Source organism: Platichthys flesus, chromosome 6 (assembly GCF_949316205.1).
Source record: "Platichthys flesus chromosome 6, fPlaFle2.1, whole genome shotgun sequence".
NCBI classification, from domain to species: Eukaryota; Metazoa; Chordata; class Actinopteri; order Pleuronectiformes; family Pleuronectidae; genus Platichthys; species Platichthys flesus.
In genome coordinates, this window is record NC_084950.1 from 4886156 (window position 1) to 4912858 (window position 26703).

The 26703-nt window shown below is 45.6% G+C and overlaps 1 protein-coding gene across 1 annotated transcript in view; it reads left to right on the forward strand.

Moving 5' to 3' along the window:
- Positions 1-6344: 6344 nt before the first annotated feature.
- Positions 6345-26703, forward strand: part of cdh13 (cadherin 13, H-cadherin (heart)) — a 272809-nt gene continuing 252450 nt past the window's right edge. Inside the window, exon 1 of the mRNA XM_062389254.1 lies at positions 6345-6465. Coding sequence (XP_062245238.1) covers positions 6421-6465 — 45 coding nt within the window. The 5' untranslated portion in view covers positions 6345-6420. The remainder of the gene's footprint in view (positions 6466-26703) is intronic.

Below are 26703 nucleotides of genomic sequence, written 5' to 3' on the forward strand. Positions count from 1 at the left end.
TTATATTGTGCTATAGTTCAAGGTTTCGGGGGCCGTGGAGGATTTGCATTGTGTGGAGGCTGAAGAACGTACATTATAGCAATTATATGTAACACAAATGGCTTTTGTTGTCACTCGAATCCAAGTCACACTGTGTGTAACATGATTATCAGTGGGTTTTTTTTCTGTATTCCTACTTCAATCGCTGGTTATCACACAATGATTCACTTTCTCTATATGGTTTTTGACATGTTGAAGCTTTGCATTGCTTGTCTGTCTGTCTGTCTGTCTGTCTTTCTGTCTGTCTGTATTTAAAATGTTGTCCTTCTTTTTCAAGATATCAACACAAATCTACCTTAACGAGAAATACATTTAATTGATTTACACCTTGATAAGCAACTAGTTTTTACCCTTAAGTTTATCATGAAGAGAATTATTAATTATTAACCCTTTGAAAAAAAGTTCCTTCTTGTGATGAAAGAAAATCAATATAACTCCAATGTTGGGATAATGGAAAACTAACACTCCACCCCCCCCCCCCCCGAGAAACTAGTACTATGTCCTGTCAATAACAACAAACACTTTATTTCCTTTTTGTTACAAACATGTCAACGAGATGACATGCTGTTGACAGATGTAATCATCTTTCAGTCATCATCTTTATTTAATTGTATAAATGCAGATGTAAATGGAATATTTGGGGTGAATAATATCTATTCAATAAATACAAGATGTTGTTATCCTGGCCAGAGTCGTTTAAATGAGTTGAATTTCAAAGAGTGAGGGTTGAAATAAAGGAAATGGAAATTCTGATAACAATACAGAAACAGTGTTGTTCAGTAATCACTATAAAATCTTGATACATTTCATTTAGTCATAATTTTCTCCCCCCAACTTGCTCTCGCTGTTTGATGCATATTCTCAGAAAAGTTGCAGAAATACAAAACAAACTTTATATCTAGCTGGATATCATTTGGTGGGAGTAATGACAACACTTTTCGGCTATTGGCAAATTAAACACTTGCATCCGATGTGATTTATCTTCGTCTCTCGCAAACATGCAGGAAAACATTGATGGCAATTTATGTCATTGATGATTGATGTATTTGTATTGACAATCCAGCAGCATCTGTGAGGACTACTCTCGTCCTCTGGTTCTTGTATCTGTTTGTGTGCTGCAGACTGGATGTGGCTCTCGATTTTCTTTCCTCAATACTCAGACACACTTAAGCCATGTCGCCTGAGCAAGACCACAAGACTCTGCTGTAAAAGATCCCGGAGGATCCCGGGGGAATTCCCAGGCCACTTGGGATATGTATCTCTCCAACGAGTTCTGGGTCAACTCGATCCCGATGTCTGAACTCCCAACCCCGGTTTAGCCAAGGCATGAGAAAACTCATTTCCACTGATCGTGTCTGTGATCTCATTGTTTTGGAGCTAATGATCATGGGTGAGGGTCCAAACGTAGATCGACTGATAAATCGAAAGCGTTGCCTCGCGGTTCAGCTCCCTCTTCACCACAACGGTCCGGGAACAATTACTGCTGACGGTGCAGCGATCCGCCCGTCCATCTCCTCTGTTGATTCATTCATCTGTTTCGGGAACTTGTGCATTCAACCTTTTGAAACCTGCTCCTGTGTTCTGCACTTATGAGTCCAGCCATTTCCTCAAATTACCATGTGCAGTAAATTGTTTTTCCCCCCACAAGCAATCTGCCCATTTCCTAGAACACCAGCAGATGACAAAATAAGTTGTTGGGCATCAAACTGACACACTGAAATATTATTGGAAAAAGTGCACTAGACACTATCACAAAAACTCAGGATAAAATGGTTAGAGAAATACATGAAAAAACATTGCAATAAAGTTTCCAACTGTTTTTATGACAGGAGCCTTTTGGACAAATGAAGTCAAGCTCATTGCGGCAGCTTCTCTCTGCTCGTGCTCCCAAACAGACGTCCCTGTCATGATTGGTTGATTCCACTTTGTTTCTAACCGTTGTTTGTGTCTCAAATATCGGAGGATGTGACAGGATTTGCCGGACACTGTTTTGACACTTTATTCTTCATCCAGCCTTGTCATTTTAATTGATTATTTCAGCCGTCTCCCTCTCTTATTAAGGCTGAGTGCCGGGGCTCCTCCTCAGCTGAAGGGGGGGGGGGGGGTGCTTTGAGTCCGGCCGTCACTGGTGAAATGTTCCCTGTGCCTTTACTTTACTGATAAACGAATATGGCAGAAAAATTGTCTAGGAAAAGCAATTCTTCAGGCGTCACAACAATTCCTGCCCTCATTTTTCACATCCATTGAGAGAGGAGAAAGAGGGGGGGGGGGGTTGACTGCTTCTCTTGTGCTTGGAGAGACACAGAGACCCATGTCACCTGACTTTGGAGCGAGGCTAACCTCTTCCCCTTCCTCCAGTAGAGATGGATGTGTGCAGAAATCTGTCACTGCATTATAAACATCATTATGAATGGAGTATTGGGGCCATGTTGAAGCCTCAAACAACTCAGAGAACTGGAGAATAAAGTTGCCGCAATATAACAAGTATGAAGTCATTACTTTAGATCGTTCTAGAGGAAGAAGATCGGAATCTTCATTAAAATGAGGTATAAGAAGCATTTTGTACTAAATATAGTTCACACAGATAATGTAATACTTCATATTTAGGCAAATCAGCACTACAGCATCATAATTATCATATTTCTGAAGAAAGACCCACACAGGCCTGATCATTACCTCTGTTTGGTAATGATTAACTGTTTATTCAAAGATGTGTCCTACATTCACAATGAGATTTTTAGCCGGGCCTTGCGCTGAGCTAAAGGCTAAAGGCTAAAGGCTAAAGGCTAAAGGCTAACCTGTACAGACCAGTACAGCCAGTCTGTTCCTCGTTAACTCCAGGTCTTGTTCAAGCAAGATGGAGGAGAGCAGAACGAGAACTACGATACATTACCTCATCGCCATGCATGGTGCAAACAGCTGTGTGCTCTGGAGCCCCTGTACATGAAGTGACTTGGTATGGTCTCAGGTGGGATGTTCCATTCGCCCACAGTGAGAGGAAGTAGAAGTATGTGTATTTCTTTTACCAAATGTATTTAATACTCATTGGTTATGTTACATCAGCTTTTACATCCAGATTGTCGTTTCTGACTAATGGGTCAGAATATAATTGAATGTGTTGAGTCTTGTCTCCTAGTAGGAGCTTTAAACATTGATACACCTCCTTCATGTCATGTTGACACTGTCTGTTCCCATGAATGTTGCAGATATTATTATTTTGTTGACGTTCTCTGTCACACTATCGATCTATTGCACTCATCCCTCGTTTCTGGCTAACTCTGAGGTTTCTACGTTTTATTCCCCCGGTTAAAAGTTTGGATGTTTATTTTGTTGGACTGTTATTCTCACTCCTCTTCAGGCCAGAGGATTGTGGCATCTTGTTTGTGACTGATCAATAAAACTCAAATCAGAGATACAAAGTAAGAAATAAGCTCTTAACGTTCCCCCGACCTTCTTTTTTTTTTGCAGGAACTATTCATTTTTGGCTGAAAATGATTTACATTGCTTGTCCTGAACTGCAGACTCCACCCGTTGTTCCCCTCTCCAGTCTCTTTGTGTGTGTGTTGGAGGTTGAGGGCACTTTGCATTGAGATTCAATGTGCTCATTGGAAACCTCTGCCTCCTAAGAAAGACGGATGTGCTACTTCTATAGACACCTGACCTTCTGGCTTAGAATGAGAAAATGTTTTGCTTCTCACGTAACAACCTTCTGTTGTGTCTGGATTGGGCTGATGTCTGAACCGCTCACAAAGGATGTGTAGAATTCTACCAAATACTCAAATCAGACGGAAACTCTTGTTATTTCCGAAGCTCAGACGTCTTGTGAAGAGCTGTTTTTATTTTGCCTGAGCAAGCAAACATGCTTTTACATAAATGCTTCATTACACAAGAGCCTTTTAAAGTATTCATGCTACAACAGTTGAGATATTCCATTGCGACGGCTGATCCTGCGTGACTCACTGAAACTATAAAAAGACTAAAAAGCAATCCGCATGGCATTATGTTGTATGCGATCAAGACTTTAATCACTCACAGGGTGGAATTCAAATGAGCCTCCCTCCATTTTAATAATCATGTGGTAGTCAATTGATTCTTTCCAACAGGAAACTCGGAGGTCAACAGCGTCACTGTAGCGACTGAGTGTTTGACTGAAGGACGCTCGAGCCGGGGACTTTGCGTTATTTGTCTGCTTTTCTAGATTGAAAAGTAAAACTGACTCCTGATGGTTGAGATAGTCCTAGTTTCTCAAAAAGGAGCCATTAAAAGGACCAAAACTGATAATGAATGCTTTTTCACTTCATGGTCATTTGTTCCTGATGAATATCTCTTATTCAGCATGACTCACCGATGGAGCTTTTTGAAACAGTGGAACAGTACGTGTGGTTTTGAGCTTTTCATTGGGTTTTTTAACAGTGAGAACAAATTGAAATCAATGCACAAAATACAAAGCTACTGGGTGGAAGTTAATTTGTCTTTAGATTGAAGGAAACCCTGCATGAGAACATTTAACTCAGAACAAGTGGCATGTAAATCAGGGACTCGTGTATGGACTGAGTTCACCATGAGTAACAAAAAAACAACAACATAAAAAACAGATTTATGACTCTTTTTTTGGGTTATTTTAAAACTGTGATCAAACTCCCAAAGAACAGTTTGCTGGACATGATGGATGTAAAAAACAATTAGATCACATCTCCTGTGTCTCTGCAGGAGGCTTTTCCAAAGTCTGAGGATACTTTCACAGCTACAGTGTTTGTCTCGGACTTGTTTAGTTTACTCCCAATCGACAGCTGTGAAAGCTGCCTTGGACAATATGAGACTTAGTTTGATTTGTTTGCAGTAAAAAAACAATTTATTTTGGGATAGTTCAGACTTTTGGACTGATTGCAGGAAGTTAAGAAAGAATAAGAAGCAAAGTGGTTATTTTAAAATGGATAAATGGAACTGACAACCACAGGCGCACGGCCGTCTACAAAACCAGTCCCTGTCAGGTCGACACTGGTGACGCTGACAGGACTTATTTATTTCCATTAAAAGTCGTTAGTTTCCTAAATTACAACATGAAACCAGAGCAAAGAATCAAATGTTCAGGATGTAACATGACACAAAGCCTGGTCCAGACTTTCAGAAGTCAAAACCACTGGTGTCATCTCAGCAGGGGGTTGTAGTTCATTTAGCGTGCGTCATAAAGCTGTGGATGTTTTGCCTCATATCTTGTTACTAGTGTTGTTGGAGTTTGATGCATTAAAAGTCCTGGAATTCTCTACACATTAACAATTTGTAAACGTGTCCCATTAGGAGTGACTGTGATGTGACTTATTATATCAGTGATGCTCTGTAGGTTCTTTCATAATGATGGTGTCAGTAAAGGTCAGACCGTATGACTGACAGTGGGATTGAAATCAACCCAGTGCAGAGAGGAAGAGGAAGAAGAAAAGGAAATTCCTCCTCACAGAAATGACTTATTGTGTTGGAGCTGATAATGGAAAAATCACAGTGATGGTTTTACCCCAGCTATTGGGATTAGAAACTATTAGCTTCAATTCTCCTACAGAGCATTTCCATGTAACATCACACAGTCCCGGGAATGCAAAAACTTTCTCTCTCTCTCTCTCTCTCTCTCTCTCTCGCGCGCGCGTGCGTGCACCAGGGTTGAATTTAACAGCTTCCCATACGCGCGCCCCCGTCACTCGAGCACAGGGCGTAATTTCTATAGAAACCGCAAATCACCTTTAAACGGGGACGGATTAAAGATGCTGGTATAAGGGCTGTAAAGCTGTCTGATGGTGGGGGGGGATAAAAAACGGCACCGATACGTGGGATGCTGATGAATCCTCGAAGCTGCTGCTGCACCTGCCGATCGCTCAGAACTCCGGGGATGAATTCTGATATAGTCCACAGCAGGAATGAGAAAAGGATGCTGACCCTCCACTTGCAGGAGCCCCCTCCTCATCCTCCTCATCCTCCCCAACCCTCTCTGCCTCTCTCCTCCCGTCCTCCTCCTCTATCCCTCTCCTCCTCCTCATAAATCTATTGGTCGTGGTCTCGGCTCCACTATCCAATGCTCTGCTGATCAGACTGCAGTTGTATTTGGGGGGAAGTTGGCAGCTGGCGGCTCACGGCGAAAGGCGTTCCTCTCTCTCTCTCTCTCTCACCCCCCCTCTCGCTCTCTCTGCCAGTCTGTCCCTGTGTCTCTCTACCCATCTCTCTCTCTCTCTCTCTCGCTCTCGCTCTCTCTCTCTCTCTCTCTCTCTCTCGCTCTAGCACTCGCTCCCTCTCCGGCGCTTGGACAGTGGAATTATGAGCAGAGCTGACCCAGCCTCTATCACCCTGTCCTGAATCCGCGTACTGTTCCACACCGAGAGACATTAACAACCTGCCATGGAGCTTGGAGTCCGCATCGTCTTGGCGTTCCTCGTCCACCAGGTAAGAAAAGGATGAAAGGTGCGCGTGTGTGCGTGTTTGAGAGAGACAGAGATTTGGGGACAACGTGACTGAGATGGAGAACGACCCCACTGTCTTTGTATTTCTGGGTTCTCCGTCTTGTCTCTGTCGGGATTCACTTGGCAAGTTTGTCCCGAGTCTGCGCCCTGACGCACGGCGCCGCGCCAAACCAAGTTCATCCGCGTTCCGTGGCTCCGCACGCACCGGCTGCCGCCGAGTTCGGAGCAAGAGGAGCAGGAGGACTCCTGACTCCTCCGTAGAGCTCCCTCACTTATTTTTTATTTCAAGGGAAATGCCTTTCACGTGCATTTTATAGAGCCGCACAGACGCGAGGGAGAGAGAGCATATACGCAGGGGATGGATGAAGACAAGAGGGGACGGGAGAGGAGGAAGAGGAGGAAGAGGAGCGCAGGGGGTGTTCATGTTTGTGCGGATCACATGCTCCGGCTCTTGTCTCAAGTCGCATCTATATTCCGCTCAGCCACCAAGTTGTGCGTCTCTTTGGGCTCGTGTGTGTGAGTGTGTGTGTGAGGGAGAGAGTGTGAGAAGCAGAGAGCAGGGGAGAGAGAGCGAGGGAGAGTGTGAGAGAGAGAGAGGATAGTGGTGGAGGGTAGGGTGGGAGGAGGAGAGAAAGAGGGGCAGGGAACTAACTTGGCCGCCGTTATTTGTGTCGTCTCTCTGGGTATTCCACTCAGTCTACTGCTCTCCGCAGACGGGCTCTCCCGGGATATTTAATAAAGCCTTAATTCCCTCTGTGATAGAAGCGCTCGCCTGTTTGATCTGACTTTAATATGTGCGGAGCGAGGGGGGGGAACTCGGAGGAGCTGCTTCTGCCACTCAAGTCTTTAAGCGATGATCTCAATGGAGACGACTGCTCAATTTGTTCCGAGTCCCTCTGCAGCCTTTATCCACTTCACCGCTTCCCACCGAGTGACCGGTTACTGCTGAGGTGCCCTCGAGCAAACGCGGGTGAACCTGGCCGCTCTGACCTCTGACCTCCTCTACAGAGCACACACACACACACACACACATATTCATCTCATTGCAGGATAAGCGGGAATTAACCAGCGAGGTAATCACGGTGCAGTTTCTTCTAACAGCAGTGGCACTCGCTGAGAAGCTCGAAGCGGCAGCTAATTTTAAAATAACCGAGCTGAGGCTATTTCTAAATACAGCAACAATGGGAGAGCCCCGGAGCGTGGCAGGCAAACAGCTCATTTGGGAAAGTCTTGGGCTGCTGCTTCTCTCTCTCTCTCTCTCTCTCTCTCTCTCTCTCTCTCTGGATGTACAGAGAGGCAGCAGACAGTGTGCAGCTCATTTGGTATTTCTCGTATGACCCGTGTAGGCTCACGGTGCAAATTCTCTCTGCTCTGTTTTATTCATTTTTAATTGGGATCGGTTTCGTTTCCACATCGTGGTTCGATCGTCTGATCTGAAGCCATCGTGACGCAGGCTAATAGAGCCCCGCAAAGAAATCATTTAACTCCTCTACTTTATCAATTGTGACCTGGCCCTATTCTCACAGACACACACACACGCCACCCACGTTGCACACTCACATTTTGTATTACTGCTCTTGTGAGGAGGATTTCTATTGACTGGTTTCATTCACTGTCCTCAGGGACAGAGTAGAACAATGTTCTTGAGTTTTATGTAAGAAGGAAAATTTCCAGACGATCTCCTGCCAGTCCCAATATCCGGTGAATTTATCAAGTGAGGCCATGTGGGCAGCAGGAAAATGGCTTGATTGTGTTTCTTCTTGAAAGACAACGAGATCAAGATCCTTTTAGCGTTGAGTCAACGTGCTGTAAACAAAAGCATGTGATTCCGCCCCCTGCATCATGAATGATCGGGACATTTTCCTGCTGTTGTAAACGCTTCTGACCTCTGACAACCTCCTGCTGCGTTGTTGTCTATTCAGGGTCCAGGAGACATAAGCAGGAAGTGACATCTTCGTCGATGTCTTCTACGTGTGTGCATTTTTACATCTAGTGCGTGTCAGGAGCTTCATCCTGACTTGCAATTGACTTTAGAGGCCAGTTGGAGAAAGTCCAAAGAAACTGTGGAGGCTCTGCGTAGTTCAGGGCAGGTCTGAGAGCTGCTCTTGTCACTCAAGCACCAGTGAGATCTGTGGTGCTCTGGCCCGAGCTTGAGGCTGATTAACAGACTGAGCCAGTTCCTCCGGGAGAAGCTCCGTCCTCCGGCTGTCCCTCTAGAAGCGGCAGCTCTGAATATCTGACGTAAATTAATCCATGAAATGACTCAAGCAAAAACACTAAAGCATACCACTGAAAATTTAAACTATAGGTTCCACAGCCAGAGAAAATGCTTTCTATCTGAAGTGTGAACGCAAAACTTTAAACTAGCCTCCCCCCCTCAGTCTCAGAGTGAGGGGGGGGGGGGGGGGGGCGAGGGGCTCTTATTTATAGTCGCTCAGGTTAGGAGCCAAGTCTCTCTCCACAGTAAGCACAGTGCACACCTACCTTCCTCCCACCACCTCCTCACCCGCACACTGGGAAGACACACACCACAAGCAGCCACCCCCCCCCCTCTCATTGGCAGTAAATCCCTGTTTTCTAAATGAAACTCTACGAGCAGCCTCCCCGGGTGGAGCCAGGTTTCCGAATCGGCTCGGAACAGCTGGGAGCTGCAGGTGCAAGGATTTTTCTCTCTGTCATTCTTTTTTTATTTGATTCTCATTTGATTCCCCACTTGGATTCCCCCCTCCTTCCCCGTCTCTGTCGTTCTGTTTCACGTCCTCTCCCATCCTGTGAAACTAGTCTTTTACCTTTTATTAATTTGATTCACCAACCTTCCCCCCTCAGAACCGTTCTCTCACGTTAACGCGCTCTCTGTCTTTTCCGGTGGAGCATGACAGTTATACTCACAGTTTAAACTCTGGGCTGGCACCTGGGCGTGTCTGCAGGATGATTTGCTGTCGGGGACGTTTACTGGCGTGCGGTGAACAGCGGACTGTTAAACTTTCTGTTTTAAGCCGGCGAGGGGGACAGGTAGCGAGGGACATAAGGGGGGGGTCACGTTCTCAGGGAACATAAGTTCAATGTGTCCCCCTTAGTCACACACACTCAAACGGAGAGACACACTTTATCCTTTTATCACTCCTCTCCAACTCCCCCGCCGATTGGGCCTCACCATCTAGAAGCAGTTCATTGATCTCCCCCTTATCAAAGAGAGAGGACACAACCATTCCTGGTATGTCAGCCACCATTTATTATTCAGGAGTGAAGCAACAGGTGTGAGGTACGAGTGCACACACTTACACTGAATAGCAAGTCCACGCTGTGTTCAACAACCATGCTCCTTTAGTCTCTGGGTTGAGTCCCTCCTGAACACATGGGTTTATATATATATCTCTAGTAGTTCCATGTTTTATCAGTCTTTTCAGAGGACAATGAAGGATGCTCAGTCCATTAGATTTTGCTTTGCTTTCCTTTTCACATACTGTGAGCTGGAGCCATGTCATGTCCAACACTGGATTCAATGAATCATCCTCTCAGAGCCGACCCTGGCCGACCCCTTGTTTCTCCTCAGAAGATTTCTGTGTGTGAAGTGTCCTTTCAGACCTGCTGCTGTAACTGAGTGTCATCTCCATGATGGATTGTTTTGATAATGGGGAACGAGCAGAGCATGATGACACTGTAGCGATGAAAACCAGTCATTAAGGCCGGGTGATCTCCTTCTTTCTGTCTTATCGCTTTGGGCTACGCGATCAGACTTCAAATCAATATCACGAAGATTTCTAACTTTTAACCCGATTTCTATTAACGGACGATTATGTAAGGCCCCTCCCCTTCTGCTCCTCTGCTCTTTTCTTATCACTCACATGTAGAGCTGATCTTTATGATAACCTGCACAATTAGTATTCATGTGTTCGCAGATGAACGAGCCGCCGCCTCTTCTGCAACGATGAAGTTTAAACACTGCGTTGGGTCATAATATGTGTAAAGAACTTGTCTCTGCAGGAGTGTGTGAATGTTTGAAGTATTTATACATTAGTAGTAGGAGTTATTGGCAGTAATTATTGAATATGTTAGTAGGCATGTTGTATTTCAAGCAGTCCTGTTGTAATCATCAATCTATAATCAGCCGCCAAGACGATCGTGATCCACGAAGACGATCATGATCCACCGCCAGGATCAGGATCCACCGCCAGGATCAGGATCCACCACCTCGATCATGATCCACCACCAGGATCCACCGCCAGGATCATGATCCACCACTAGGATCATGATCCACCGCCAGGATCACGATCCACCGCCAGGATCAGGATCCACCACCTCGATCATGATCCACCGCCATGATCATGATCCACCACCAGGATCAGGATCCACCGCCAGGATCAGGATCCACCACCTCGAGCTTGATCCACCACCAGGATTATGCGGCAAAATGAACATAGCAGAAACCTAATAGTTCGTAAATGCACAAATTTAGGAAATTAACCAAATTAACAAACATGAACAAGATAAAGTCGGATTCAAAATGTCGTTCTTATTAAATTTGGGGTTGATTGTGCAGCTCTACGATCACTCTCACCCTTCCTCACTCTCTCCTGCTCTCTCCTCCTCATCCCTTCTCTCCCGTAGACCAGCTGGCAGCATAAAGGATTCGAGTTTTACAAAAACTGCAGAGAAGTTTTGCTGCTGTAACAGCCTTCAGAGACTCACAAGCACAGAACAGAACATGCAGTAGCTCAAGTGAAAGCACCGGCCGATACAATCCAGCCTCTGCTGTCTAAATGAACCCCGGTGTTACTGTGGTTCGAACAATCATCTGGCAAATAGGCTTTCCAGTATGGGGGCTTTGTGGTTTCAGTCTCCATTACTTTCTACTTATCTGTGCTGTTTCCTGTATGAAAGCGCACAGCCAACCACAGTTTGTGGTGCAGGAGTGCTCTTCAGAGCCTTTCAGTTCGGAGTCAGCTGTTATTGACAGTGAACAACTAACTCTAAAAGATTCCTGTAAATTATATACACATGCACACGCACACCCCAACCAGAATGGGCACAGGGGAACGAGCATGGACACACACAAACACACACACACACACACACACACACACACACACACACACACACACACACACACACACACACACACACACACACACACACACACTTGTGCACTTGTGAACTGCACTTTTTTCTGAAGTGCTTCAAAACAACAGTTACACAACAGTTACTGGTCTCCACCTCTCTCTCCCACTCTCCCCCATTTGTCTCCTTAAGGACCCGACCAACTGAGGCCGATGGCTCATGGGAGGTTCTTTCTCTCCACTGTCACTTAGTGCTTTGCTCACTGTGGGAACGGGTAGAAAACATTTCTAGAGCTTGACCACAGGCTGTGCACAGACGATGTGTCTCCAGATCCGTCCACTGACCAGGAATGAAAACAAAATATCCCGGATGCAAACGCTCCCTTCATCAAAAAATGTATTTTGGGAACAGAGTCTGTTCACTGGTGATCTGGGGACGGAGTCGTGGGATCAAGGCCCCACCGAAAACACACCTACAACCAAACCTCATCTGTCAGTCATGGTCTTGGCCTTTATGGCATTAAGTGCTTTGATGTGATTAAAATAAATTGTAATGTAACGATATCTGGATAAAGTTTAATTGAACTGAACTGACACCCCCGGAAACACTGACATCAAGTTTTCTTTTATTCATCCTCGGGGTTCCCCTGTGACTGCGGCTGAGCAGCCCAGCGCTGTAATGGACTTTAAGGTCAAACGCTATCTTGACTCCACTGTTGGAGGGCGTGACCTTTGAGAGAGAAACACAGTCTTCTTCAATCTTCTCTCCCTCGACGTGGCCACCGCTGCTCTCCTGAGGGAGGGGAGTGGATGAGTGGAGGCCGGCATGGGAGGATGAGGGATAGAGATAGTGAGAGTAGTAATTAAAGTAAATATGTCCCCTCAGCGCTCCATTAGAATCTGCCTGCATTTGATATAAGTGGCCTAATTATGCATAACGCCAATGGACGTGGCGTCGTGCAATCGCGGAAGTCGCCAAACCTAGAGTCCGAGGAGAGTGGATTAATGGCTTATTTGTGAGTAGTGGTGAGTTTTAATGAATTGAGAAAGTAGAGAAGAGACACACACACACACACACACACAAACACAAAAGGCCCCAGTAGCCATGTGTGAAGGACACGGCAGCACAATGCGACGCTGTCCCTCCAGCTGATCGCGCTCTCATCTGGGTTCGTCCTCCTCTTGTTAGCTCCGTGGACGGAGGAGCACACGAACAAGCGCACAGATAAAAACGGGCGACAGGGAGACAAAGCGCCGCAGAGATACCCGGGTGGAGATAACGGCTGCAACGACAACATTCAAAACCTCAAGTGTGTCTGTGTGTGTGTGTGTTTGTGTGAGAGAGAGAGAGAGAGAGAGAGAGAGAGGGAGGGAGGGAGGGCGGCGTGGTTCACACCCCCTTCTCTCTCCATCTCTCACTTTCTCCATCTCTCCCCTCCTTCTCCTCTCTCCCCACCTCCTCCTCCTCCTCCTCCACCATCCACTCTGACAAACACCCTCTGTAGCACATTACAGATATTCATGAGCCGTTCACCCACTCTGTTTGTGTGTCTCTTCTCCGCACTCGCAAACATCCAGATACGTCCTCCCCTCTCTTTTCCCGTCTCTCAAACGCACACACACACACACACACACACACACACACACACACACACACACACACACACACACACACTCACAAGTCTATGTTTGGCAGGAGTATCTTTTTCTCTTTTTTCGCAGCGGGATTGTGATAACTCCTCTCCATTGCCTCGATGTGTGTGTGTTTGTGTGTGTGTGTGTGTGTAGCTGCAGCACAGTGGGAGTATTCATGTAAAAAGGCTGGTACTGCGGGTCCCTATATCTTGCACACAAGTACTTTTTCACCTCTAACAGTAGCTGGGCGATGATATTATAATGCTTTAAGGCTTCCAGTGGGCAGCGCTCCATTGTTTGCACCATTCACATCATTCCTCAGCCACTTAGCAAAGGTCAATGAATAGCTAAAGCGTTTCATCACTAACTGCATTGTTAATTCGAGCCACAGGGTCAAAACCTGGCTGATGGAGATCTCTGCCGGATAAACCTGATTAATTTCTTATGAACATATCCCCCCCCCACCCCCACCAGAGCAGCAGCGTCTCCACCGATAGACGGCTCCACCAGAAGATGAGAAGTCACACCGAACCAGCTGATGGAGAAATCAGACACACACTGCCTTCTTCTTCTTCTTCTTCTTCTTCTTCTTCTTCTTCTTCTCGTCTGCATACTCAGCTTCTCCCTGCCCTCATATCTGCTCGGCCTTATCGAGCGGGATCGAGCATCGGGGAGGACATTTGAAAATTGCTAACTGCTATGCACCGCTGCTGTAATAAGCACCTCGGGGTGGGAAGACAAACACTCGGCTTCAACCCGACCCTGCCCCAATTAGGCTTTACATACACATTTTGGACTAACACCTAAAAGAGCACTTGTGTGTGTGTTCTCTCTTTCTCTGAGGTCCTCATCAGGATTCTTTTCCTCCGTGGTGGCAACTTTAGGGCTTAATGAGCTCTATAAATCTCCGAGTGTGTATCTGGAGACTGAAGGTGTGTGATGCATCGCCTGCTCTATGCTAGCGTCGCACTATCCCCCGTGGACTAGTCCACCTTTGGCACAAGAGTGTGGGGTTTTTCTTTGTTCAGCATCGAGACAGAAGTGGAAGCTTCGACTAGCGGCGCCTTTCAATAGAGAAATATTAAACACACACACACACAACTACACGATGAGGACATTGTCACACACCACCTCATGCCGCCCAGAGTGAATTGCGAGACAGTACGGTGCAGAAAATGTGATCTGCGATGTTAGAAGAATATATCTTTAGAGTGAAATCCTCCTCACACACACACACACCCACAGATTTGTTCAGACATTCCTATTGGGACTAACCAGAACCTTGTCTCCAACATTAAAGCTGGACCCTGGCTCATTTAGGTTTAGTGGTCCTGACAAGCTCAGTGTTTGAACTATAAACTTAATTAAGATATAACAAAAAAGTACACGCAAATACACATTTAAAAGTTTTGAACAAAGCTTCCTCATCCCTAACTTTTTAATCGGCTGTTATCTCGATGAATTGGAACTGATCTCGGTGTTAACGGTAGAAAAACCCATTGAATCCTGTTTGATTGCAGAAGAGCAACGAGTGGAAGACAAGTCCGGCTTCTGAGCTGATAACACAACACGTGTCACCACCTGGACTTTAACACAGTTGTCTAAAGCTCTGGTGGAAGCCGATCCTCTGATGTGGCTCCTCACTCTTGCAGCACGCGATTGTTTGAAGACGTCAGCCCTACTTTTCTCATTCTTTTTGTCTCTCTCAACACGACTCTGGGGTTTTTCACTTTACTCCGTGTTCAGCAAGGGTCTTTGAAGTAATCAAATCCCCCTCTGCTGCTAAACGGAGCTGATAGCTGAGAAGGTCTTCTTGACTTTTACAAGAAATCACCCCGGCTTACTCGCTTCATATCTCTTTTTTCTCTTCTTCTTCTTGTGCTTTGCTGCTCTGAGGCATTATTTTACCCATTTTTCTTCTCACCAGCTCCGGTCCGTTCAATTCTCCTGAATGTATCTCAAGCCCCTTTTTCTTTTTTGGAAGGCGATTCACACAAGAAATCACGATATTACAATTGACACTTTCTCCCCCTGTCTGTCTGCTTGCCCCTTGTATTCTATAGCTTCCTCTTATTTCCCTCTCTGCGCTCTTGTAGGAGAAATCAGGTGAGAAAAACGTTTCCCTCAGAAATCATCTCTCTTGTGTTTCTGCCCTGAGGCACGCAGTACCGCCCCTGCTGCATAGATGGCGACAAAATTTCAGATATTAATTCTTTTTGGAGGGGGGGTTATCGAGGGATAATTGCCACTCACGTCCACTCCTGTTTAAACCTGTGTGAGTGTGCATGTGCAGGTGTGTGTGGAGCCCCCCCCCCCCCCCCCCCCCCGTTCCCTTTCAAGGGTTTTTTGCAAAAGGTGCTTCATGGAGGCAGAGTGACCGTTTCAGACCCCTGAACCCGACTGTCGAGAAACAGACAGGAGCTGAAGGGCTCATTTGAAGCGAGCGCACAAAGCTTTATATTGGTGCCTACGCTGGCAGGTCGCTTCAAGGCAATTAGAGTGGCTCTTCCCACTTATTGCTTTTGATGTCAGCGTGTGGGGGGGCGGGGATGGGGGGGTGGGGGGGGGGGATGAGTGGGCCAACTTTCGCCTGCCGCAGAGAGAAAGGGCTGCCACTTCACTTGAATTCCTTTAGACACAATTAATGTCGTCCTCCATTCAGAGGTTTATCTCACATTAGCGCGGGCAGGTCCAAGGCTTTGAGCCGACAAATGAATTGAATGATGGAGCAAAAAAATAATTAAATGGATAAAAGGCAAAGGAGGATTGGACTGATAGTGTCACGTCCTCGTTCCCTCGACCAGGGAGGTTACGCTTTGACCCCGTTTCTCTATTAGTTTGTTTTTGAGCAAGAATACACAAAAAGACGATTGGGTTGGTTGCTTGGTTGGAAGAAGAAATCACCTCCTTTGACTTTTCTTGACATTTTCACCGTTGTCTCACAGAGTAATCAGTGGATCTTGATGAACATAATCACGCACAGGGGACTGATGACTATAAGTGGGTAAGTGGGCACTTTCCTGCCACTTGATTGGATATATGAGGACTGTTTGGGCAAAGCAAAGTTATGCCATTCTAGTTTAAGAGCAGATACACCTCAATCAGCCTCCCTTTAAGGTTCCTTTAGTCCAATACTCATGCCAGGGAATGTTACAGAGATGCAATGCTTAAACCTTCCAGCATGTTTTTAGTTTCATAAACAGGTAGCGATGAGGTGTCTCCAACAGATTCTCATCCACAAAGATCCTTCTCCCCGTTGCCTGGATGCTGTAGACACAGGTTCTGCTTGAGTGTCATATCTGTCTTTCATGGCTTGAAAGACAGATATGACGTTCTTTTTCTTCTTTTCAATAATCCAATTGTTTCTTACAGCTCGTTCAACCCCCATAACTGAGGTTGTGTGTAAGCTGCCTATTAGCTGCAGATTGGAGGCTTATGTGTTGTTCATTTGCAGCCGTGCTCCATCCATCCTCATCTGTGTCTTCTGTTTGTTCAATGCCTTGAGTCATTGGAGACACTTCCAAAAAAGGAACTGAGAGAGCACTGTCGGCTGAGCTCCTCACTTTGCCTGATCCGTGCATGGATATTTCTTTTTTTTGCAGACCTGAAGTAATTAAAACTCAGAGTTTAGGGCACAGATGTCGCGATCCATTTAGATAAGTGCTAGGACGGCAGTTTGAAAGTCCACTTTAGGGCTTTTGGGTGCAGGTGGTTGTGCCGTGAACCCCCCACGGGAGGGCTGAGGCTGCAGTAATGAACGTAAAGATGAGACTGTGGCTCTTGGCTGATGCTTGGCGGAGGTGAGAGCAGTGATTTCCATAGAGATGTCTCGTCCGCCCACTCACACACACACACAGTGACTAATTCAAACAACTTAAAAAGTTTGCTGTTGTCGTTGAAAAAAGGAAGTCGGGTTCTTTCTCCTTGTGTCTCACCTCATGTCAGAGTTGTGGCTCCGCCCCTCTCATCATCAGAGCCTCGCCTCTCTTGTCAGCCACCGGGGAGATGGCAGCCGCACCTCCTGCCGCAGAGATTCTCCGAGGGGCGAGCTGACTGGATATGATTTTCATTAGGATTGCATGTCTTCACTGTCACATCCCCCCCCCCCCCCCCCCTCGCCTCCCCCTCCCTGCACGCTTTACTGGACACAATTTTCCGCTGCGGTGATCCTTATACTGACGGCTTGGTTTTTCACGCCACAGCAGAGTCGCAGCGGGGGGGCCGGTTATCAGTGCATTCACCATCACAGGGCCCCCCTGCGGCTGACCTGCTCAAAGAGGGCTTTTCTCCCTTCCCTCACAATCCCAGTGGGAGACGTTCACTGCTGCTGTGTCGGGACGAGCCGCCGGATGAATCGCAGGAACTGTAGCCGGCTGTCACAAGTCAAACAGAGGACTGCACAGGACCTGAAATGTGCAGGTCACACACTTCCTCCTGCACACACACACACACACACACACACACACACTGTTGACAGACAATTGAAGGCTGAGACCGTACGAGCTCATGTTACTGCTCCCCAGAGGCTTTGGGAAGATCAATGGGAGATAATTATTTGTAATGGAGCCAGAGGAGAGAGTGTCCTTTGCAGCCGGAGTCTGTGTCCACATGGCACCTGGATTATTTGACCAAGATTTTCCTTTTCTCAGGGATTAAATTAACCGCAAACGGGTGCTCGGATTTCAGCACTTCTCTTCCTCTGTTTTGATGCCTCAGCAGTTTTATCAGAGTCACAGTGTCGTACTGTATTTTTGATTATCCAGGACATGAACGTGCACCTTTATTACAGGTGCAGCAGAGGACACGGTCTGAAATTAACACAGCTCCAGCCTGTGATTTATGATATTCTGCTTTGGCCTGGTCTGGCTCACTTACACTGTCGCATGCAGTATGTCCCCATGTTCACAGACACACAGAGAAATGTGCACTAGAGCCCGACCGGTGTGTTAGTCGGCCGATATGAGATGGTACAAAGAGTGTCTTGTTTTTGGATTATATTTTATTATTAAAATTATTATTTTATTTATAGTTATTTATAATAATGGTTTATGCAAGTTTATGGTTAAACAGTAAATATCAAGGCTCAATTATTTGTCTTTGTCTTAAGGGTTTGATGAAGACATCTAATGAACTTATTCCCTTATTTATTTTTTATATCAGTATTGGACTCTAGTGAGCACACACTGTACAATAAGACAGAGCTTATACTCCCTTGCTCTCACATTATGGGAACCTATCGTCGTCATTATAGGTACTACAAAACCAAGCAACTCCACATAACAAAATAATTTTATTAATATTAATGTTAAATTAAGGTTAGTGTGGAGGGAACTGCCTCGATGATTTACTACATTCATTTATTTACTCATTAACCTTTTTTTGTTATTTATAAAGCTAAACTTGTATTTGGAATCTGTTTGAATTGATTTCAATATGTCTGTTTCACCTTTGCTAATTGTGTGTGTGTGTGTGTGTGTTCACTCGTGCTGCTCTTGAACTTGAACAGCGCTCTGAGACAAGCAGTCTGCAGCGGAACGATAATTCCTTGTTGATAATAGAACCGCAGCCTTTACCACTAACGTCGACTTTTATTCCAAACATCCACAAACCAAAACACTTGGGAACGCTAATGCACATGTCAAGTGTTTGACTCCACACGGTTCTTCTTGATAACTCTCAACATCACAGGCGCAGACAATTTATTCTCTCTCGCGGTCTGAATGTGAAGAGGCTCCAGCACTTAACTTTGTTTTTGTAGTGGGCGGGTGGAAGCTGCCTCTGCCGCTCTGTGCTCCAGTTGGCAGGAGACTTGACATCGTCAAGAGGTGGTGGGTGAGCATACATTAAAGTAATGTTGCCGGGGTGAGACAGCATGGGATGTACAGACTTTGAGTTTTTAATGCAGTTTTGAATTTGTGATATAGAGTTTTATTTCTTTTAAATAGAAATCAGTAAAAGTGAAGAAGACTTGTGGCGTCATGTTTAATATTTAATTAATTTAGATCACTTACAAGTCAAGTGAAGTCTGACTTATCTGTAAAGCATAGGAATATCGACAAGGAAAACAGATAAAGTAAATAAATATAATAAAATTAAAAACTTTAACAGGCTGGTGGTGACAACCCGTCCAGACTGAAGTCTCACTTCCTGTTTTAGTTTGTGTTACACTCAGTCTGTGCATGGACTCCAGCTTCACATCCTCCCATTGTTTTACCAATCACCTGCTCACACACACTCACACACACTCATTGCTGTTCTTCATGTGGAGCTTTACCAGCTCTCCTGCCCCGTGTGGCCTCCCACGTACGACCACCGACCTGTTTTTGTTTCTAACACGGCCCTGCAGCTTTACCTGCCTTGGAATTTGTTATTTCACGCTGGTGGATTCCCTGAAACCATATTACCTCCCCGGCTGCCTTCCTGTGCATGACCTCTGCCTGCGTTAAGACTGAGCCGGCTGTTTTGAGCTTAACCGGATTCCTGCATGGGAGTCTCCGTTCTTTGTCCAGTCATCATATTGATGTGTTGTTTGTGTGTTGTGCGAATACACTAAGAGGTGTAACACATAATGGCTTTACATCAAATTTTGTCAAACGTCTTGCTGTGTAAGTGTTTTTCATTCTCTGCTAATAGAGAAGAGATTAAAGCCATACAACTACACTTAAGTCGAAAAAATCTGTCTTTAGACCTTAAATACAAATCTGACATTAAATGGGCTCATTATCAATTATTGACTCTCTACAGATTTTGGCCATATCGCCCAGCCCTACATTTCATTAAGATACTTCTCCTGCTCCTCCAGGTAACTAAGCCGCTGCACTTAAGCATCCTGGAGCTACCCCTGCTTTTAACAGATGGTCCAAAGTAGTGTTGTTGGTCAGAAAAGATCATTCTGCGTCGGTTCGATACCCGACTTCCTGCAGAGGTAAAAACACTGAGTGCCATTCCCCCCCCGAGCTGCTGCCAGCGTTTACCGTAACTTCCACCTGTTCCCCAGAGACACACATGTGACCGGACGCTGACATCTCGACCGTGACTCAACGATCTGCAGATAAACTCACTGTTATACTACAACTTAGCTTTGGGTCCAATTGTGTCTGAGCGTGTTCATCTGAATCCACCACCATTTTAATTGCCCCCCCGGAGCCCTGATGGGAGCCACAGGATTGACATGACAAACATTTGACGTACATGTTAACCTGCTCACACTTGTTCTCATCCAACACTACCAACCCGAGGGCACATACATGTTCTCACGCATGCATTCACACACCAGGCTTCCTGTTATAGACTCTCACACATGCTGGCTTCTGTACTGGTGCTAATGAGCGTCACTGGACAGAAGCTGGAAGTCTGGGTGTTCTCCGGCTCCAGTCAGGGAACTGACAGCTGGAGCAAACCCTGGTCCCGCTGCACAGGTTCTGGATATGGACGCACAATTGTCTACACACTTGGACCACCGTGCTCTGCACAATGAAACTAGGTATGATATATATTATCGTTATGTGTGTTAAGTCTCTGGAGGGTTTCAGGAACTCATTTTGCACCACAGGAAACTGGGGGATTTTTGTTTAAGCTTGTTAAGCTTACGCCAGCGACAGCCAGTGGACGGAGGCGTTGTAATTTTGGTTTGTCCTTCTGAATGTTCGTCTGTCTTTCCCATTCTTCTGAACACAATATCTCAAGAACGCCTTGAGAGAATCTCTTCAAATTTATTACAAATGTTCACCATTAAAGAATGTGAAGGATTACGTGATTCGAATTTAGAGTTCAAATGTCACGGAGACATAACAAAACCTCTCTTAGTCTTGATCACTTTATTTTTTAGAACTCTTGCACAGAATCCTTGTCACAAATATTCACGTAGACTCATTGATGAACAGATCAGATTTGAGTCAGAGGTGAAGATCACAGGGATGTGACAAAACTTGTTTTTGGTCTCTTGAGTGCACAAGTAAATCTCTAGGGCTCTTTCTTTGCATATCTCACTTGGACACAAAGATGAATTGAGCAGATTTCAGTGGTCGCAGGTAAAAAGTGACAGTGTGGGTCTGGAAATAATATAGACCGACCTGCCCCGGTTGGTGGAGGCGTTTCACCTCAGGACTGTAATTGTGGTTGTTTCTGTAATTTTCAAAGTCAGATGGAGTTGTCATGCAGAGTCTAAAATGTCTCTCTACAGTTAAATTCTACAGAGTTGGCCATTTGCAGCCTGGTGTGAAAGAAAAGCCTTATTTCAATCTGTTGACTTCATCCCTGATTCCCCATCTTCATCTTATAAAAACAGAAGCCCCCCCCCCCCCCCCACCCCACCCCCCCAAGGCAACTCACTCTTTTGCTTTTTTCCATCTCGATCATCTGTTCATCTCTTCACGCCTGTTTTTCTTTTTTCTCCTCATTTTCTGCATCTTTCGGTCTCCGACTCAGCACAACAAGTGAACTGTCCGTCTGTCGCTGTTGCTTCCCTGTGCCGAAGATCACAAACCTCTTTAAAAAGTAACACCGTGCAGCTGCCCCGCATTCACCAGCCAGAATTACCAGTCTGCCCAGCACCTCTCCTTCAGCCTTAATGTGGTTAAAGATGCAGAGTGGGAAAGAGGAACGAAGAGTGAGAAAGGGACAAAGAGAGAGTGGAGAGGTAATGATGGCACTGTGGTGAGAGAGGTGATGCAGGTGGTGAGTGGAGGAAGAGTAAGAGAGGGCGAGCAGGAAGGGAGAGAGAAGAATTAGGGAAGATGGAGGCTCTGGCAGCGCTGACGTGTGGACGCTGGGTGGACGGGGTCGCTGAGTTGTGGCTCTGAAATGGGTCCTGACAGAGTCATTTCTCACGCGGAGATTTACCAGGGGTTCTTCAAATGGTGGGAGGACGAGAGCGAACGACCCTTTCCACTTGTCATGAATATTTATTAAGTAAGAGCATTCGCAGGCTGCTGCGTGGAATGACAAACTGCGCTCTCCAAAGCAAGTACCTATATTCTTTTCCTATCTATTTCCCCAGCCCCTCTCCACCTCCACCTGGCTCCCACCTGACACATCGTCCTGTGTCCTGCTGCTTGGTAAATGCGTTGGGAGCGTGTGCACGTAAATATATACATGAGAAACTAAACTAGTTTCAAATCCATAACGTCCAAATTCTTTAAAAGTTTTTTTGTTGTTGTAAATCAGCCTTTGTAAAAAATGTAAAATTATTCAGAATAAGAAATATCGAAAATCTGCACGTCTAGGAGAAATGTTGTGAAAAAGAAAACACTTGTTTGTTTATGTTTGTGTAAGAAAGACACGGTGTGAATACAATCTGTGAAGACGCATCAGCTCCAGAGCGGCTTTGTGAAAAACTTTGTGTGAAAAAACCTGCAGAAATAAAACTAGAAAACTGTTGTTTAAAAACTCTGAGCTCAGAGTTCACACGGGGTCGGATGCTGAAGTTACAAGTACAAAGTTTTGACCCCGTCTTGACACTTACATTTGATTGGACGTAAGACATGGAGTCCTATCAGAGGACGGGTGGTTCCAGAGGTTATTTTCATTCAGCCCATATAAAATGAAAATGGTCTTCTTTCTGCTCTGGTCTGATCAAAGCAGAACGTTATGATGAGGTGTTTTATAGATGTTTTCATCTGCTCGTACTTTACACAGTTTAATCACTGTAGTGAGTAAATAACCTGAGACGTGCACCTCACCTGTTGCTGGGTACGTTCACTCAGCTGGATCACTGCTCACCGTCCCTGCAGCAATGGCGGAGACTGAATCTCTTGATTCTGAATGCTCTTCCATCTCTGTTGGTGTCACCTGTCACTGCTGCAGAGGACGACGGTGTGTTAAGTTTGCTTTTGTCTTTTAGCTCAGTTTTGGTCTCCACCACCTCCTGAGGGAAATGCCTCTTTAAAGTTGACTGGTCCACAATGTTCTTAGACATTAGCGTGTTCAGCACATAGCTCAAGAGGAACACTAGACTTATGCGTGACCTTTCTTTACATGTACCATTGCTTTTTTTCTCATGGGGCTCGAAAAGAAAGTGTGAATAGATGCAAAATCACAATAACTGCAAATACGGAAAAAAGTTAAACCAAATGATAGACACCTGCTCGTCCAGAAGGGAACAGCATAGTCACTTAACAGTAATCAGGGTGTTTGTTACGGTTCTGATTATGTCTGTGCTCCCTGTCTGTGCTGGTCGATTTTTGTGTTGCTTCCCCCCCGCTGTGACAACCAGCTGTGTGATATCAAGGACTTCCAAGCAATGTACCCACTGTGGCAGGAGTGCCATATCCCATAATAGGCTACCCTTGTTTACCAAATCCAATTTATCGACCGTGTCCTTATGTGGCCAAATAGAGTCAAAAGCTCTTGTACACAAGTCTGGAGTTCAGTGTCCAAACTAGTCTCCGCTCCTCCATCGTCCTCCCGGTCTCAGTTGCACTCCAGTTAAATCCGCCATGTTCTCTAAACACCGGGTTTACGATCACATCAGCAGCCACGGAGGCAGAGATTTGGAGAGTGATTTGGACTCAGGCTGGATCATCTGCTCGTTCTCAGGCATGAGCCGGGGCGCCTACATGTTGGCCCGGACGCAGCACCGGAGCAGACGTGTTGCAGGCAGAGCTCCCAGCGAGACACTGAGGGGAAAAAAATCAATTCAGCTCATTATTTTGATGCTTTCACTGGCTCGTTCCTTTTATCGTTACATTTTTTTTACATTCATCGGTGGCGACCGTGTCTCCATTTATCTCCTCTAACCGTGATGTATTTGGTATATGGAGACCAATAAAAGCCATTAATGTGCAGCTGAGATGTAAGAAGAAATATTAAATGACGATATTTGGCCAAGGAGGCACTTGGAAGATAATATGTCGGTCAAACGTAATAGCATCGGCTGTAATAATTCATTTATTAACACTTCTGAAAGATTGTTATGCGTAAGCTGGTTGTGATCAGTTCTTTTAAAGATGCTAAGTTATAATGTTCATGGAGCGAATCTTTCATTCCTGTTTAATTTCCCGTCCAGGAGCTTCCATGACTTTGCCAAAGGAAAAGGGGAGAATGTAATTTTTCCTTTAAAGCGAGTGGTAAACAGTGGTGACATGAACAAGTTTTAAATATCTATAAAGCAGAGTGGGGGATAAATAACAAATAAAGTGCTGTCTCGTTTTCCATTTACTTAATATTCACCATGTTGTGTTACAGGGAGAGTAAATTAGGAAGGATATGAAAACTGACAAACAATGAACAGGCGTGTGTGGGTTGCTGTGTTTCTGGTCGGCTTTACATGTGGCCACGTTTGAGCTTTCATGGTGAGTGGTGAGCGTGGATAGAAAATGGTTGGAGGCAATCTTTTTTTATCCTGCTGGATCTCTCTGGGAGGAGAGATTGGGCTTTGTACTTCTGATTGGAGGGTATTAAGGCCTGTCTTTGGTAGCTGGCAAGAAAACAGAAGCAGGCAACTGGGAAACAGGTTGAGCCGGTCAACTCTGTGTGTGTGCTTTTGTGTTTGTCTATGTGTGTGTGTGTGTGTGTGTGTGTGTGTTGTAAGCGAAGGAAAAGAGCGAGATTAACTCACACATCGCACACATCATTCAGCAGCTCCTCCAGCTCCCTTCTCTTCTCACCTTCTAAGACCTCGGCTGATCAGGTTCACCAGTTGATCGCTCTGTGTCCAGGTGTGACTGCACCGATACGTTGTTAAGCCTGTATTCTATTCTTTTGCCAGCATCATCCTCTCAAATCATGTTCAGCTTGCTCTGTCCATGATGATATGTGACAAGCTGCAACCCACCATTTATTTGTGCCAATTTGGCCTGCACCATTTTTGTTTTTTGGAAACCAGAAGAAGCCATAATCAGAGGAACAGGGGTGTGAATGACCGGGAGCTGGCACCCATTGGACCCTGGTAGCTGCCAATCAAACTGTATCCCTTGGCCCAAGAGGATACTTTATCATCTACTCTACATGGTACCATTATTTACAAAGATGTTTACTGACTTTTAGAATAAAGTAGTCATCTCAGACTTCTATAGAAAGGGACTTCTGTTGGCAACCGAGAGCCGCCCTCTGTTGGTCATTTGAGAAAACACAGGTTTCAGGGACTCTACTTTCCGGACCCAGAGTCTGGATCCATTTTATAAAGATTTATTCTCCTCTTCGTGCATTGCCGCCTCCTGTAGGTGAAGAAGAACCCTACGTAGATGATCAGATAACAACGAGCCCAGTTGAAAAGGGAGGCAGTAACATTGACTGCAGAGCTGCTTCCTGGATTCCATTCTTCTCGGAGGGATTTCAACTTTCACTCTGCCGACAGACAACCTGCCAAATCCAAGGCAACCCTCATTTCTTGTGAATGAGTCATGGGATTTCAGTATGAGTCGGAAAGAGAGAAACAGGTGGAGAAGGGGGAGATGAGGAGGGACACTTCTCTTTATTTATTTATCTTTTGATCCGGTTCTGTTATGTAACTTTTTGTTAAAGTTACAGGATCAATAGATAGTCTCCTACAGCCCGTCCCTTGATATTGTTCCTCCTGCTCCGAGTTTTATCACAACAACAGGGGTTGTCTGATAGCAGGTCACATCACTGGGAATAACAAATCACGCTTGTTTTACAGCAGCATCCACACGACTGAGGCAGATAAAGGAAGAGCGAGGGGAAGAAGGGGAAGGGGGGGGTGGTTGATGGAGGATTCTAAGGGTTGGAAATAATGGGTTGCAGTCGGGACTGGTGCAGGAAACCAGAACAAAGCTTCGGTTTGGTGTGCAAGTGTCCTTGTTTGTATGTCAGTGTGTTGCAGCAGAGAGCTCTAAATGACTGAGGGATCAGGGTCTCAGCTTTTTGTGTGCGAAAAAAACACATTTTGATTTTTGTGGCGCTGCTGTTTATTCCTCTCGCTGAGCGGCTAGACTTCGTCTGGTGGCTTTTCCTCAGACTGGAGAATGAAGCGGCTGCTGGTGGAGAGTGGAATCCAGCTTGTGAACACCCGGAGCGACGAACAGGAAGAGAGAGGGAGACAAGCCCGAGGCACAGAGGGTCCCAGGAGCGATGATGCACAGGCATCTCAGTGTGTGCGTGTCTCTTTGTGTGAGTGTGTTTCGGTGTGTGTGTGGTCCTTGTGTCTTTTATATGCATGTGTGTTTGTGTTGTCCCCTTGAGGCTGGCAACAGAGTGATGATGGAAGTGCTACTGATCATCAGCCTCCAGGCCCACCACTTGAGACTGGCTCTCAACTTATGGAAATCACACACACACACACACACACGTACACACACACGTACACACACACACACTCACAGACACACAGACACGCACACACACACACACACACACACGCACACACACGCACACATACATGCGCAAGTTCACATATGGACTCTCGAAGGGATGATCTGATTTTAGGCACACAAGCAGAATGTAGAGGAATAACAGGTGGCAGAGAGAGAGAGAGAGAGAGAGAGAGAAAGAGAGAGAGAGAGAGAGAGAGCGCTCCCAATAGCTACGTGTGATGTTTCTGTATCTCTCCAGGGTTTCTTTTTTCGTCTTTG